The 15,440-nt window shown below is 50.2% G+C and overlaps 1 protein-coding gene across 1 annotated transcript in view; it reads right to left on the minus strand.

Annotated features, from left to right (window-relative positions):
- LOC119099021 (degenerin-like protein unc-105) overlaps positions 1-15,268 on the minus strand; it is a 28,818-nt gene extending 13,550 nt beyond the window's left edge. Inside the window, exons 1-5 of the mRNA XM_037222068.1 lie at positions 15,258-15,268; positions 14,184-14,865; positions 13,561-13,655; positions 12,933-13,082; positions 3,398-3,519 (exon numbers count right to left, since the gene is read on the minus strand). Of these exons, the coding sequence (XP_037077963.1) occupies positions 3,398-3,519; positions 12,933-13,082; positions 13,561-13,655; positions 14,184-14,865; positions 15,258-15,268 (1,060 nt within the window). The remainder of the gene's footprint in view (positions 1-3,397; positions 3,520-12,932; positions 13,083-13,560; positions 13,656-14,183; positions 14,866-15,257) is intronic.
- Positions 15,269-15,440: the final 172 nt, after the last annotated feature.

Consider the following 15,440-nt stretch of genomic DNA (forward strand, 5'->3'; position numbering starts at 1 on the left):
GAAATAGGCATTCTCCTGGGGAAATTTTATACTTCACAGTGTATATTTCTATGTGTTTAAAGCATGCAGTTGTTATGCATGGCTCTGTTACTGTAGCGATGTCGGTCCGATGCCGGCGGTGAGCGTAATCGCCGGCTGCTGCCCACCGCCCGCGCAGGTCCTATGTCGAGGTGCAGCGTTCCCTAAAAACCGCTGCTCCGTAGCCAGAAATGCTAGGTGTGTGTGACACGTTATTGGTGCGGAAACCATCAAGAGCAAAGGAAGGGATTGAGAGTGGGTGCACAGCTCTAAGAAATTACACGTTTCATTCTTTATTCAACGGAGAACTGCTGCATGCTGGTACAATTCGTAACACGAGCGAGAGAACGGCGCGCTTCGACGAAGTTAAGGCTCGTTCCGCCATTATTATTGCGTTAAGAGCTATGGGGCTCAGCGGAGAGGTAAGCTGCGAGGCGACACCGCTGGTTGTTCTGGACTGCCTACGTTACCGATGCTCGCCCGACATAGGCACTCTTGCCGTAGTGTGTGCTGTCGCTCGGGTGGGGCTGTTGCTAGGCCGCCTCATGGGAGACGGCCTCAGCAGGCTCGCTGTGAGACGCGGTGGTGAGAAGCGGCGATGGAAAGCGGCGGTGGGGAGCGGCGGTGAGAAGCGGCGATGGGAAGCGGTGGTGGGAAGCGGTGATGGGAAACGGCGGTCGGAAGCGGCGGTGAGAAGCGGCGGTGGGAAGCGGCAGTGGGAAGCGGCGGTGGGAAGCGGCGGTAAGAAGCGGCAGTGGGAAGCGGCGGTGAGAAGAGGCGATGGGAAGCGGCGATGAGAAGCGGCGGTGCAACCAAACGGCATGAAGCAGGTAATGAGGGAAAACGTGAATGTATGGTTTGCTGGAGTTTCTAATCTACAGACCGTTACACTGTCTGGATCGTAAGTTCTTAAGCATCTTGATCACAAGCGATGTAGCGGGAAAATCGTGGGAAGGTCCACAATTGGAACGCCTTGATGACTTGATGACATGACTTGATATTACTGAGAAATACATTGAGCTCTGATTGTTTGGCATTGTGACCTCGTGACTGCTGTGCTCGCAGTTACCGACCTTTATGTAATTGTTCATAACATGTTATCCCAATATTGCCGATGCATGCTTAATACCTTCCGGTGCATTGAAGATCGAAACTGTCCGCGCAAAAACTTCAACTCATAAAAACTCTTGCTGGATGGAAGCCTGAGAATGGATGAGCCACGTGGGGATTGAGGCTTGTTGTTGGAATACCGGCACACCTAGGGATTTTTCCACCGGCCTGGAGTTTGTCATGCGATGAACTATATTGTTCCAGTCCAGTGTCGACTCCGTGCGTCACTTAAAAAATAACACGCGTGCGCGACTGTAAATGGGCTGGCATGGCCCGTCGGTGAACTGGTTAACAGATCAAGCACAAGGAACAAAATATACGTATCTGGGATGAATGAGCGGCGACATCCTAAATATGCGTGCAACATGTCCATAGCCATATCTACCGATGTGTGGATTCTTTAGACTTACAGCAATATGGCTGCTTTTCTCTAGGACACATCACTGTACACAGCTACTGACCGCTTTGACTAAAATGCGCTGCAAGGAAACCCCTGTGTTGATGTTCATGTGCAGAGGAGTGTCTTCCCTCTGGTGCAAACTGCCGTAAGCCCGGAATCACAGAGTGGAAAAACCTTGCCCGTATGTCCTGAAGTTGTGCGCGTGCACAGAGAGCGGTTGGGCATAACGAGTATGGGGTTTGACTAGGATGTGGTACGACGAGTGTAAATATAGCCTCGGCGATGAGCAGCGCCGTTATGTAGTGTGTCGCGGAGCTACGCGGGTCGACGGGACGCAACAACCTCGACATGTCAGATGTCTCCGAGATAGCAATCTTGCGGATAAATTCATGAGCTTGATGGCTTCTAGAAGCTGGCATCGAACGCTCTGGGTGGAATATTATGCATGCTCTGCTTTTGAACGAGTTCCAGGTCAGCTCCCACCCGTGTTTTTGTCACTCGCGTCGTGCATGCAAAGCAGCTTGCAGTCCATGCAACTTAATGGCTTACTAATTACAACAGCTTTAATCCCAAATGTGTGAAACAATGACTTTTTCAGGTAAAGCGAGCTCTAGCCTGCCAAGCCAGGGCGGAGTGAGCGTTCGCTCCTTGCTACTGTATAGAACAGTCTCCAGACGTTGCGGTGCAGGTGCTGATGATGTTGCGGTGCAGAACAGCTGAATCTGTTGAAGCTGTGCGCTTGCATCAGGACCATCCTCCGCTAATGTATTATGTCGAAGCAGCTTTGGTTTTTTATGCCGTTACCCAATAGCAGGTAACCAGGAGTGCTCCTCCCTCCATCTCTGCGACGCAATAAACCGTTCGTTAACACCAGAAAACATAAAATCAAGTCGCGGTACTGTCAGCTAGGAAGAGGAAACAAACATAAAGGGGCAAGCGAACGGGTGGTGCAGACCCGGCAAGGCTTGTGTTATGCATTAGGCAAGGACAAATCATACCTGAGAAAGCTTAAAATAGTCATAGCCAAAGTCGGCTAACGACAGCCCGCTAGAACCACCCAATAAGCTACTACCATTCATTCACAGTGTTAGGAAAGGTTGTCCCGTCACATATATTGGAGGGGCAATTAAGTGGTCATTCAAGCGGAGCTTTTTGGTGGTTGGTTCGTGAGTTGTTTGTTTATTCGTGTCAAGCCTTACCTGGCTCGATCAAAACAAAAAATTATGCTAATGTGAGCTAATTGCAAGTTTTTTATCGTCATAACTGAGGTAACCTTATTATTATCATGGCTTAGACAGCAATGCGATACCAAAACGGGCTTAACATTGGCACATCATTATAAAGTATGGGTCGAGCGACCGTTAGGGTGTTATCGGGGAGGGACTGCCCTGCCATCGATCTGGTGCGTAACCACGATGCCGATCGGAACGCAATGAATGGCCAATCATGCTCCAATGCTTCCCCCTTTGTTATGACGACCAATTTATTACGGTAGTGGCATTGATCTGAGCTATTACATTAACACCAAGGCAATTCAGCTGTCTGGAGCGATTGAAATATACAATGAGTGACTAAGCGATAGAGGCCTATTTTTCCCTAGGCTTAGCGCAACATTGTGCATCAAACCCAGTTGTGCTTTTGTAATGGAAACTGGCATGACAATTTGGGTGCTCTAAGCATGCTCGAAAACGAAACTAACCACTGTACACTACTTTTTCCTGCCAACCTTATTCACCAAGTACGATGGAGCATGATCTGGTAATGGATTAAGTGCTTTAGAAACAGCATGTCTCGGCGTTTTTATGCACGCAGTGCCTCCCTTTCAGGCCAGCGCATTGCTAATGAAAAAAGTAAAAACCATGACCTTACCGTAGTTTGCCCCTGTCAGTACTGAGTTTCGCTTCCCTGCGCTCAGGTCCAGGGTGTTGGATATGTTGCCGTTGAAGACAAAACAGTTGCCGTATGACGCAGAGCTGATCACCTCGAAGTACCTGTGCGAGGACGGGGAGCCTGGTCACAGTTGATATTGCAGCCGCGATAGCGCTGTCGCGGACCGTCTATTAACTAACAACGCATAAAGTCCAAACGCACAAGGAGGATGCATATAGCAAAAGGTTCGGTGTGTTTGCAGTGTCCAATCAAGTTACTCACGGGTAGGCTTCCAGGAATCTTTAAATGAGTGCGTCACCTTTAAGGCATGTCCTAAAAACATACTCTGGTAAGACCTCACCACCGGCGACGGCTAATAATAGCACTGGATAATTTCATTCCGACACCAATAAGCTGTAATGGGCGAATAATTCACTTGGCCCAATTACGCAGTCAAAGCTTCGGCGCAATGCTGGACATTTTGCTTACCTGAAGCTCCTAATGACACGTGTGGAATGTATGATTATGGCGCATACAACATGTGCGCGGGCGATATCCATCGTAGCCTACACGACTGTGAGAGGAAATTTTGCGGCGAAATTGAGCAAACTTAACATACAAATGTGCTTGATAAACAGCAAAAGGTGCCCGCGAATACCGACAATCGGGGTCTTGGTACACCGCAGATGTGGATATCTAAACGCATTTCGCCAATTATGGGTATCAGTGACTTCAATAGAAATAAACGTTTGTGATTGGCACGGCGAATGGCGAAAGCCATTTAGCTAGAAGCGCATTGGATGACTGGTATAAGCCTGTAATGTACATGGCTGTGCAAAACTGCTTGCCTTGTAGGGATACAGTTTTATAATCTTGAATGTTCTTCACCACCCGTCCGGAGGCGATGAAGCTTTATCACGGGTCGGGGCAGCAAGTAAGCTGGCGAGGGCCAGAGCCCCCGAACCAGACAAGGCTATTAAGCCGAGCGGAGTCTGGGAAGGGAGCGCGGAGCCGGCCGAACCTGCAGCCAATCGATCAACAACAAGAGAAGGGCACCTGATGTTGAGGAGATCAGCAAGATCAAGCACCGCCACGACCGGCCGGGGGCAACAAAGCATCGGCCGCTCCCGGATCTGGCGTGACGGCGGCCCTAGTTACGAGCCAGACCGCCACGTCGAAGCGAAACATCTGCCGCCGGCGGGATTAACAGGTGCGTGACGCCCGATCACGGGCGGAAAATAGCGAAGCGTCACCTCTTCTCCAGAACCTCGCTGTGACGGCGCAGTCGTCTCACGAACTAGTGTTAGGGGCGCCGCGCCGCGTGGGAGCTGGGTCAAAGGGGAAGGCACGTGCAGTCGCCGCTGTTGACGCGACGCACGAGTCTCGCTGGACCCGGGAAGTAGGGCACGCCGGCCCATCCACAATACAGAAACGAGGACAGAGCGACCCAATTACACATAACTTGGAAAGCGTCAAAACATCAAGCCAGGCAGGGAAACAGAAAGTGTCCAGGAGAGACCAGGGGAAGCACCCGAGGGGTGGCAGCGGCCGTGTACCTGAAGCTGATGTACTTGGCCGCTGGGCGTCTCGACCATGCGGCCTCGACTTCCTGCACCGTGGGCAACGAGACGGCAGCGACGACTCGCACAATGTGAGTGCCCGAGCTATCATCCCCGTCCCGACCGAACCATGGAGGACTGTGCACTGCGAAACTGTCCCCTGGCCCTTCCCCACCGGGAGGGAGCGGGTCATAACACACTTCTTCCCTTTTGTGTAACCAGAGAAAACAGAGCGCGCTGGCCATCTGCCCCCCCCCCCCCCCCCGGCAGTGCAGCACGGGGCGATAGGCGGGGGTTCTGCGATCCAATAATTAAGGATGGGGAGAAGGGGGGGGGGGCACGATGCGTCGGTGGCGGTATCCATCGCCGGACCTGTGTCCTGCTATGGACGTATCAGGGTTGGAAACGGGTAGTCAAGACAAGTGGATTGGATGTGGCGTCTGACGACGATGTGCCGACGACGTTGTAAATGTAACTGATGGGTTGCGTTTGAACTGTCTAACGTTGAAGCAAAGCTGGAGGTGATCCGATCGGGACAGTAATGGAGCACCCGCGCCTAAGGTGGCGCAGCTAGCCCGCAGCTCGCGGCACAGCGCTACCACCTGCTTCGGCCAGCGTCGTGCGCGGGAACACCAGTGTTCCAGAGGTCTACGGTTAGACAGCTACGGGTCAGCCGGCGGGTTTCCGACGAGAGAGCATAGAACACGAGAAACACTCGCAGTATGCGAGCGGCCGAGCACTGCAAGGGTAGACTTAGTGGTCGAGACCGCTCAAGCACAGCGACTCCTTCATTCAACTACGCCGCGGCCGTCTTGAACTAGCCGTTGGAGGAGGCCGTAGGAATATATGCCAGCTCACGACAGCCCCCGCCGGTCCTGCATCGCGGCCGGGTGGAGCGACCGGGCCGCGTCCGTATGCTCACGAAAGGTTTATGCGGCTATGGTGTCCGTTGGTTTGTTCGTCGGCTGTTTTTTTTCTGGTGTGCTCCGATAACTCGCGGCGGTAGAACTCCGACTGAACCCATTGGGAGCACGTGCGCGGATTTTTCTTCCGACCAGACTTCCTTTTCACTTTGTTTTATGTGTCGCCTGGTCCAGCTAGTAAAACTTTCACCTGACTGACAGACACAGAACTGGTAATAGCCGCGAGGGGTGGTAAGCGCGGAACTCGCCCGAGCAATGCAGCTGGTCTGTACTCACGATTCAGGGGAAGCCAGACGACTGCAGTTTTACTCTTACGCAGATAAATGCTTGAAGGGTAACGCGACTTGTAGAAACGCGACTTTTGTTTTCGGGCAAGGAGGCGGTCTACTCGTATTTTTTCGTTCCTCACTTGGTCTCAAGCGTAACAGTATAAAGGGGCGCAGTTCATGCCACGGCCAGTGACCAGTTTGGACCGCTCGGGACGCAGGGTTATTCACCGGGGCACCTGGATCTATCGATCGGTAAATAATACGCCGGGAGTGATCGGGGCATTGTCCGTCCTCTCTCGACGTGGTTCACGATGGGCTTTATGAGCCGTTCGTGACGGGACGTTCGGTAGGGAAGGAGACCACAACATCGACGCTCATAGGAAGGGCGACAGGGGGCTAAGTCGCCGAACAGACTGGTCAGGCCAAGTCTCCGAAGCGCGCCGGTCGGAGAGACTGTAAGACCTAGGGGCGCAGAAACACCGGAGGCAACGTCCCCTACTGTACGGAGCGCCGCCGAAGACGCGCGTGCAGCAGCGCAGTGCTGCGAGCGTGGTCGAAGGAGCGGTGGGCGGTCTCATTGTGAACGAGGTACGAGGGAACGTCATCCGAATAGTGAGTCATCACCCTGGAGGTCAGGTGAGGGAACAAGCGTCGTCTAGCTTAGGTGCATCGTGGTCGGCTCAGTAGCCGTGTCGGGGCCAGGCTGATAACAAATTGGTCTGATACGCTTTAAATGCAGGATAAGCGTGGCTTTCACATATATGCATATGTTTCAAAGGAATGGAATGCAGCTTATTTCAATTCACTGAGGCGTCGAGCAGACGTATCAATTTAGTGCAATACAGAAGGCGGGGGGGGGGGGGGGGAAGGGAGGGACCGCGACCCATATGCCTGCCGGGGGTGGGTGGCAAAATGTGGACACCTGCGAATGGGTAGGTTTGAAGCCAATGTGACAAGGCGCCGAAAACACATGAAGACTGTTGTCGACTAGTTCAGGACGAGGGAACTCCCTGGGGTAATATCCTACATACCTCTGCCAGTGTAATTCGGCGATTGCACGGGGGCAGCTAATTGGGCTAAATGCATCCGGTTCCGTCTTTACTCCTTTCGTATATCACCGCCATACAAGCGGTAGAGGTGGTATAACGCGATCAAGGGTACTCAACCGTGCACGAGGAGACATCCGTGCATGGTGCCGGATGGCCCTGCCATCCCGCCCATTAGCTGGTCATGCGCTTCATCCCAGCTCTGTGGTTTACATGTGTTTGTGCGTACGTGTGGGCTGATGTGGGGAGTACCGAAGTTCCCATGTGCCGAGCCGTGCAGCAAACACCATCAGCTTGTAGACTGATCGCTGGGCTCCCATATGAATTTTGCCCTCGGGAGAAGCGTGTGCAGAGGCATCCCCCGGGGGCACCAGGGAGGCGCACCAGCAAGAACGTGCAGTAGCAGACAGGGACGTATACCAACAGCGGCAGCCGAAAATGTCCTGACCCCCACCCCCCACCCATCAACATGCACACTTACGTGTTTATGTGATTAGCCTTGCAACGAACTGAGAATCCCTGTGAGCAATGTTTCCCAAAGCCAACGTGGGCTTCGAAGTGCTATATGCTAAACGCCATAGGGGGTGATCAAAGCCACACTATGTGGTTTCGTTAAGCTCGGATGATATCAAAATCCCATTTGTATATCGGTGTCGCCAAATAAAGTATTCCCAGCTCTCACACCACTTAGTGCAGCTATTTTGACCAGTTAATGACGCTGCAAACAACACATGACGCACATGATGTGAAAACAAGGCAAATACAAACTACTATTTTCATAGCAGTGGACAGGGAGGCCAGACATTTATCCCGTCAAAACGGCTACTTTAAATCCAAATTATGAGCTGAAGAGGAAAACGTTGCAAAGTTGGTGTCACCGACTAAATTGGACACGCCAGATCAAAACACGAGTGAAAAACACAAAAACGACAAAAACTTGGCATACTTCATTTAAAACGTTGTTGTGCAGAACCAGGTGGAGGTATTGGCTGACCTGATGTGGTTTCTAGTGAAAGGGAATTTAACTTCAGATATTCTCACGAACATAAATTTCCCATTCCCTGATATCTGAGGCCGGTTCTTCTGCTGTAATTTGTAATCATCTTTACACTGGTGCCGCGGATTTAAGCCACCTCTGATATCTGCAACACAATTTATGTTATTTGCAACGGGAGTGTACCAGCCATTCTATTCCAGCTGATTTAGATCGATTCGGATGTCCTTGACGAATGATTTGTGTCGCACTTTTAAATCGCACGACTGTTTTGGGAAACTCGATGATCGTGCGAACGCAATTCAAGGGACCTTGCTCGCTTTGAACTCTCGCCCACCGATTGATTGTTGCGTCATCTCTCGTGACTAATGAAGCACAAACGGGAAATGCATGCAACGTGGTAGAATCGACTGTGAAACAAAGCAGTGCTGGGATGAACGAAGCGTGACGTAATTGGTCTCCCAAATATCAGTGCAGCGCACATTGTTTTCCCACTGCTCTAGAATGTGTTGGATGCCTTGCCATATCTGTCCTCAGCAGATTCTAAGAGATGCGTCGGTTGTGTAAATGGCTGAGGGTTGAGTCGAGGGATCCTCGTAGGAAACCTTACCTGACCCTCTAGACGTATTTTCTCAACGATCTCCGCCTACTTCATTTTGTAGAACGGCAGTTGTCTTTTTGTGCTCTAACGTTTGCGAATGAATCCTTTATTTCATCAGTGAAATAGTCAAGGCCATGAAACGATATCCCAAAACTTATCATTACATGGTGTCTAAACCTATTCCTCAATTTTCGCAACGTTTCACCCTGTCAAAATAATACAGATCGGTACCGTTGGACTCTAATATAGGTTCCTTACAAGACCGTGTAATGCGAAAATATCCGATTTGTATCCAGAAATATCTGAATTTACACAGAGCGTCCTCCGCAATCCTGTACTATTGCAAATCCACTGTCCATGACTTGTTGACGGACTTCAAGACGTACCGGTGACCAGGGATGAGAAGAGTGCCTTTTCTGTCACCGACGAAATTTGGAATCGTCTAAATTCTCAACTGGAGCCATATCTTTCAGAAACCGTTGCAATATAAATATAAATGCAATAAGCCACAGATTCTGTTTTGGACGCTCATTTGCACTCAAGTATTATTTTCTGGCCATCAAACACTGAGTGATGGTTGAGACTGGACTTCTAAAGCTATGAAAGAAAGGCATACTTGACATAACCAGCCTAGAGGTGTGCAGCCTCCTATTCAGTTAAGGAGAGGAGACCGTGCGTCCTAACCATGGATGCAGTTTTCCCTCTTTATTCATAATTTCTTAAGCACTATTTTTCGTTGCTCACATTTTTTTGGGTTCCACCCTCAACCTAATATTGAGAAACTGTACCCCTGCTCCCAACTGATGAAAGGAAGTGCGTCAAATCTGTGGAAAACTGTTTTAAGTACATTCCAAAGGCAGCCTCGACCATGTTTCCTGCCTCCCACCTCCATCCCTCAACCCTACGCACTTTACAAAACTACATCCCTGTAGCCGTACATTTACCGGTAACATGGTTCTTCAAGCGCCTGACAAGAAAAAATCACTTTTGGTTTTGAGACGTCATCGTGCAATTAGCTGGAAGCGCTGGCGACCTCCACTATCTTCGCACAATCATTACCGATGTAGAACTCGCACATCTTAGCATAATCCCAATTATTTAAAGCAAAACCCATGCAACGTTGATATAAACAGATGCAAACGGCATTTTGGAACACCTCTAGCGCCTTCATTTAGCTTTATATGCTGTGCGATGACAATGAAGAGCGTCTTATTTTACGTCTGTCCCCCGATCAGTATGTGAAGTCAGCGATACAACGGGGAACGTGAGGGACCAACACCAGCGATGCTCGGCCTCTTACCTTAAAGCCGCTGTTCCTCACAGCAGCAGGAAGCCCTGGATGAATCCCTGACAATTGTCGCTCCATCGTCCTCCATCTACCTTTGAAGCTACAGCTCAGGTATCCACAAACGACAATCCTAGATCGGCAGGAGTTTTAACGCTATTACATAAAAAAGCTGATGATTAGCTACGTTCTTCCAGCCCGACAGCTTCTCACGATATAAACGCAACCAACAGCAGCCTACAGTCTTGCACTGAACATGATGCATAACCGCGTGGCGATCAATCGAACCCAACTATCTCAAATGGCATGACGCTTTAAAACGTTGCGTAGCAGACTGATCACGTTCGCCGCAAAATGCTGTGGCCAGCCACGACTCTCACGACTGGTAAGAAGCCTAGTTATGCGGCATTTTATACTGTTAAGTCTGTGAAGTGAGTCTCGGCTGAAAAACATGTGAAAAACACTGATCTGCGACGTCAGCACTGATATAGTATAGTTTGTGGTATATTTCTGCCACCCCCTAAAAACTATCCTAAAACTACTATGTTTGAGAGCATCGCATGGCTCAACTTACTCATAAAGCGAAACGTCATCGTTTTGGCATGTGTTCTACACATGCTCACGCTACAGGTGTTAACAAGTACAGACCAATACTAAGTTTTGAGTTTCGTTTAGTTGGGACGGTCTGTTGTAATATGGTTTGATCGGCTGACATTTGTTTGCATTTTCGCAATTTTGTCACCAGTTGGTTTCCAAAGGTGTCAGTTTTTGTCGCTAATCATGTCCTGTAAATCAGAAGTTTTTTCACCCCTGGCGCTGACGGATACCTCACGAGCCGACCGTTCGCATCAGCTACTGGAAGCCTTTCCGTTTATCAGTCAGCCACACGGAACGAAGGATAATCCGAAGTTACTCGCTATGTTTTTCCTCTATCAATGGCTCCAAAAGGAGATAGGAACTGGAGAGGGGACATTGAGGTTTGCGACCCGTTCCTTGACATTCAACATCAATGAGCGTTATGCCCAGATCTGAAAAACTCGAGAGACATGTTCCTTGTTCTTAACCTCTTAATCCACAGACTTGTGAACAGCACCATTATTGTCTGTTGTCCGCAAGATTTGCCGGCCTTTTAGCTTTTGCCAGATCTTACCAGTCTTTCAAAACCCACAGAGTGGTCCCATCCAACTTTCGTCACAAGTGATCTAAGGAAAATTTGGATTTTGTGACGAGTTTGAACCTTTTAATTGTCATGCGGTTTGAGCCTATCTGGCTCAAACCTTCAACCTCCCGAGGGTTTTTCCGATGATGCGCTCTTCTTTGATGTAGTTTGTTGCCTGCCTGGTGAAGCCGAACGGAACAATGCAACGGCCGCCGTCATTCAATCGGCTTGACATGACTTACTACATGGAGTATGCGTCAATACCCACCAGCTTCTTCGTGGTCAAAATTTCCGAGAGCTATTCAGCCCTGTCTTGAGTTATCAGGAGACGTATTTTAAGTGTTAATTTGACCCATTTTGTTACTTTGGCTTGGAAAACTTATGGATCTAGAACAAAGTGCATTCAATGAACTTTGAAAATCCTCGACACCTTTTGGGACACCCAGACCAGGGTTCCTAACCCAAAAGGCAGCGTTCATTACGTTAATTACTTCCCGATAACGCGAGCTTGCGCAGACCATAATCGTGCGTCGTCACAAAAGAGGCTCAGACACCAACAACAGTATGATGTCAAAAGGTGTAATAGTGCTATTTTAGACCGACCTTAATGGCCCACAACGGTGCCATCGATCTGCGAAAACGATGGTGTGTGTGTGTGTGTGTGTGTGTGCGTGTGCGTGTGTGTGTGTGTGTGTGTGTGTGTGTGTGTGTGTGTGTGTGTGTGTGTGTGTGTGTGTGTGTGTGTGTGTGTGTGTGTGTGTGTGTGTGTGTGTGTGTGTGTGTGTGTGTGTGTGTGTGTGTGTGTGTGTGTGTGTGTGTGTGTGTGTGTGTGTGTGTGTGTGTGTGTGTGTGTGTGTGTGTGTGTCTGTGTGCTTGGGGGTGGGGCGAGCAGGGGAGAACTCGAGGATACATTATCCTATCCTCCCCAAACGTGCGTCTCGCGACGGATACAGCCCATTCTGTTTTGCCAGATGGCGGGTTTTTCATTTGTCAAATAGGCCTTTCCTTCAGCACATAGCAGGCAGGTTCCGCGATTGATCCCCTGAGACGACAAAATTTGTGTAGTTTTGTTTGCCATTGTTTTCGTTTTTCTCAACTTTTGTCATATTCTAGTAGCAACATATTCATAATATTATACATATATATATATATATATATATATATATATATATATATATGTATGTTATATATGCTCTCATGTTTTCTCAAACATTTGGGGTTAGAATACCGACAAAACATAGAGATCGACGTCCCTGGCCGCCAGTGTAATTTGTTGTTACAAGATGTCTTGAACGTTTGTTGTCAATTCATAGCGGGCTCGGCCCCTTTATCAGATTCGCTGCGGACGCAAGCAAAAACTGTAAGGACATTACAGGGACTGGAATGTTTTCTCTCAGAACACGCAAAAACCGTCGTCTTAGCAGAAACCTTCTTCTCCAACGAATTCTGAACAAATGAAAGGTTACAATTTTGTGTTTTGTAACTGGTAACACTTTGAACTCAAATTCTGTCGTAGTGAAAGTATGACTACCGAATACTCGTTCTTCCCTCATCCGCCGCTGGACCCAGGCTAAAGCAAACACTTTTTATAATTTTTACGACTTGCAAATGGGTATCTTGACGGAGAACATGACAACCGAATGGATTAGGAGAGCTCTGTACATATTCAACTGAAAAGCAATTCTTCGATAGTGCTTACGCTTCATTGAGGCAGTCCTTTCCGTTGTAGCTGCAGCTCTTGATAAATTCGCTGAATGATTGTCCGATGGCTTTACGAGTGCTCTCAGAAAGATTTGCAAAGCTGCCATAAAAGGCCATCTTGTCTTCGTAAATGTCGTCCTCGCCCATTCTGGAAAGACGAAATTGCCCCTCTTCAACACGTTCAGTGATACCAAACGTGCACTTGCGCGTTTCAAACCGGATGGCCCCAGTCATGCTGAATTCCTATTCTGTGGAAGCCTTTGCGAATGTTTTGCATGTATTCAGGCTCAGAACGATCGCTTACGTCGCACGAACATTGCTCCAAAATTGATAAGCCCGTGCAACACTCGTCGATATTTCAGGAAAACTGGACATGGTCACAATTGACTCTCTTAGGTCTCTGTCAGAGGTGAAATGACCATACCCGCGTCCTCCAAATCCAGCATGATTTTTTCAAATGGACACAGTAAGTGCCACAGACGTTTAACGGCACCAAAAAGAAGTTTGTTATATGCCGCGCACCTTCCACCCCCGGGATACCGCAGGCCTAGAAAACATCCACGCATATAAGAAGCTAGGACAATTGCTGTACTCAAAATTCCCGGCAAACGGTCCATGTCACTCACTCCGAGTCATCCTTGGGCTTCTTGGTGGTGGGGTCAGTAGGTGTTCTGGATGCAGCCCGGCGGCGCCTGCGGGACGTTGCTCCAACGCTATCCTCCTGCAAACAAATTCATCGTTCATTAAGTGGCGTATTGACTGACTGTTGGGAGCTACGGGCGCAGAGAAAGGCAAGCTTCCCCACTATGGCTTGTTGATCTGAAAAAGTCACCAGAAATTTCCCAAATCAGAAGTGGAAAACGTCGCGACAAAGTTGCGCATCACACTCGGTCAGCCGAACACGACACCGCTCTGCCGGACGTTTTGAGACACTTGCGGAAAAACGGGCTCGGTCGCACCAGCCCCATACACTCGGTAGTATTAAAATAGTATGTAAGTGAATTAGGTAGGGTTAGGTAAGTCTAGGTTAGGCTAGGTCAGGCTAGAAAAAGATTAAAACACTATTAGCCATATCATTAGAACACTATTATTAAAACACTGCATAATCAACTGGTGATAATTTTTGCCGCCGCAGGCTTGCGGTAATGTTCACACTCCCACCTGGGAAATATGCCATTTTCGACCAGCAAACGCGTCGAAGCTCAAGCGCCTGCGGGCGTGGTGACGTCACAGCTCGCTGCCCGATTACCTGCTGCGTGTCGGGCTCTGCCGGAGATGGTGCGGCTGGATCGCCGACATTCCGCCTCCGGCGCGCCGGTCCAGGGGTCCCCGACTGCTGGTCTGGGCCAGAGGTCACCGGCTGCTTGCCCGGACAGTTGCAGTTGAGCAGGCCCACCAGACCGCTGACGTTCACCGCTCCCGGCCCGGAGCCGAAATCCTCCAGCCGGCAGCAGTTGTCGGTGCTGTTTGTGAAGCAGGTGGAGTCTCGAACAAAACTCGGTATGAATGTGTAGGTGACGGACAAGTTGTACAAGACCATGCAGTTCTTCTCCAGGGCTTCCATGCAGTATGAGAGGCTTACGACTTTTTGCAAGGGAGCGCTATCAGGGAGTTCGTACAGCTTATCCAGCAGCTTGTGACACATGACGCTGTTCTGGTTGCAGACAGTGACGGCCGGAAACGTGACGCTGTCCTGGTAGTTCATGGTGAAGCCGGTGGTGACCGGGTATTGGAAGAACTTACCAACCAGGGTGACCACATCATTGAGCGTGATGCCCAGACCGGCCAGAAACAGACAGCACCAGAAGAAGCGGCGGAACGGGTGCGCCGTCCTGCCAACGTTGTTGACGCCCACCACGGACGTGTCGCTGACGAACTGAGCAGTGGTGCGACGCCACACGCCCCAGAGCGAGCCCCGCCCGGCGGCGCCGCTCGGTCCGACACTGGCGCCGGGCATGGCTGCCGTCGGCCACGGCTGACCTGACCAAACGCTGACCGGCGTCTGACCTCGGCCGACCGCCGCCGGCTGCGACTGGCCTGGTCGAACGCTGACCGGCGTCTGACCTCGGCCGACGGGCACCGCCGACGCTGGCGCCTCGCCGTCCGCTCTGTTGACACGCATCGCCGTAGATGTCGGACCCCGTCCATTACCGCACACCCCGTGTGACGTCAGTCGACGCCGCCGGCAGCGCCTTCACGCGAGTTTGCGCCCGCTCTGTTAATCGGAGTCGAAAGAGAGATGACAACGTGGGAACCGTATGTGTCGTTTGTCTGTGTCAGAACGTTTGGGTGCTTCCATCGCTGAATGCCTCGCGCAGCCTACGTCAATGCCATTGTGCGGCCATCGTTAGCGCCCCCGCTGTAAAGTCGGCATGCTTAGCTGACAGTTATACTTACAAGGGCTCGTTTGCCTCCAGGCAGCTTCCATGATACGCCCACATACAACGTGCATTTAGCTTACACTGACACATTCAGCAGTTCCGGGCACCTTAATGGGTGTGAGGTG

Source organism: Pollicipes pollicipes, unplaced genomic scaffold (genome assembly GCF_011947565.3).
Source record: "Pollicipes pollicipes isolate AB1234 unplaced genomic scaffold, Ppol_2.1 Scaffold_4740;HRSCAF=5597_pilon_pilon_pilon, whole genome shotgun sequence".
In the NCBI taxonomy this organism is placed as follows: Eukaryota; Metazoa; Arthropoda; class Thecostraca; order Pollicipedomorpha; family Pollicipedidae; genus Pollicipes; species Pollicipes pollicipes.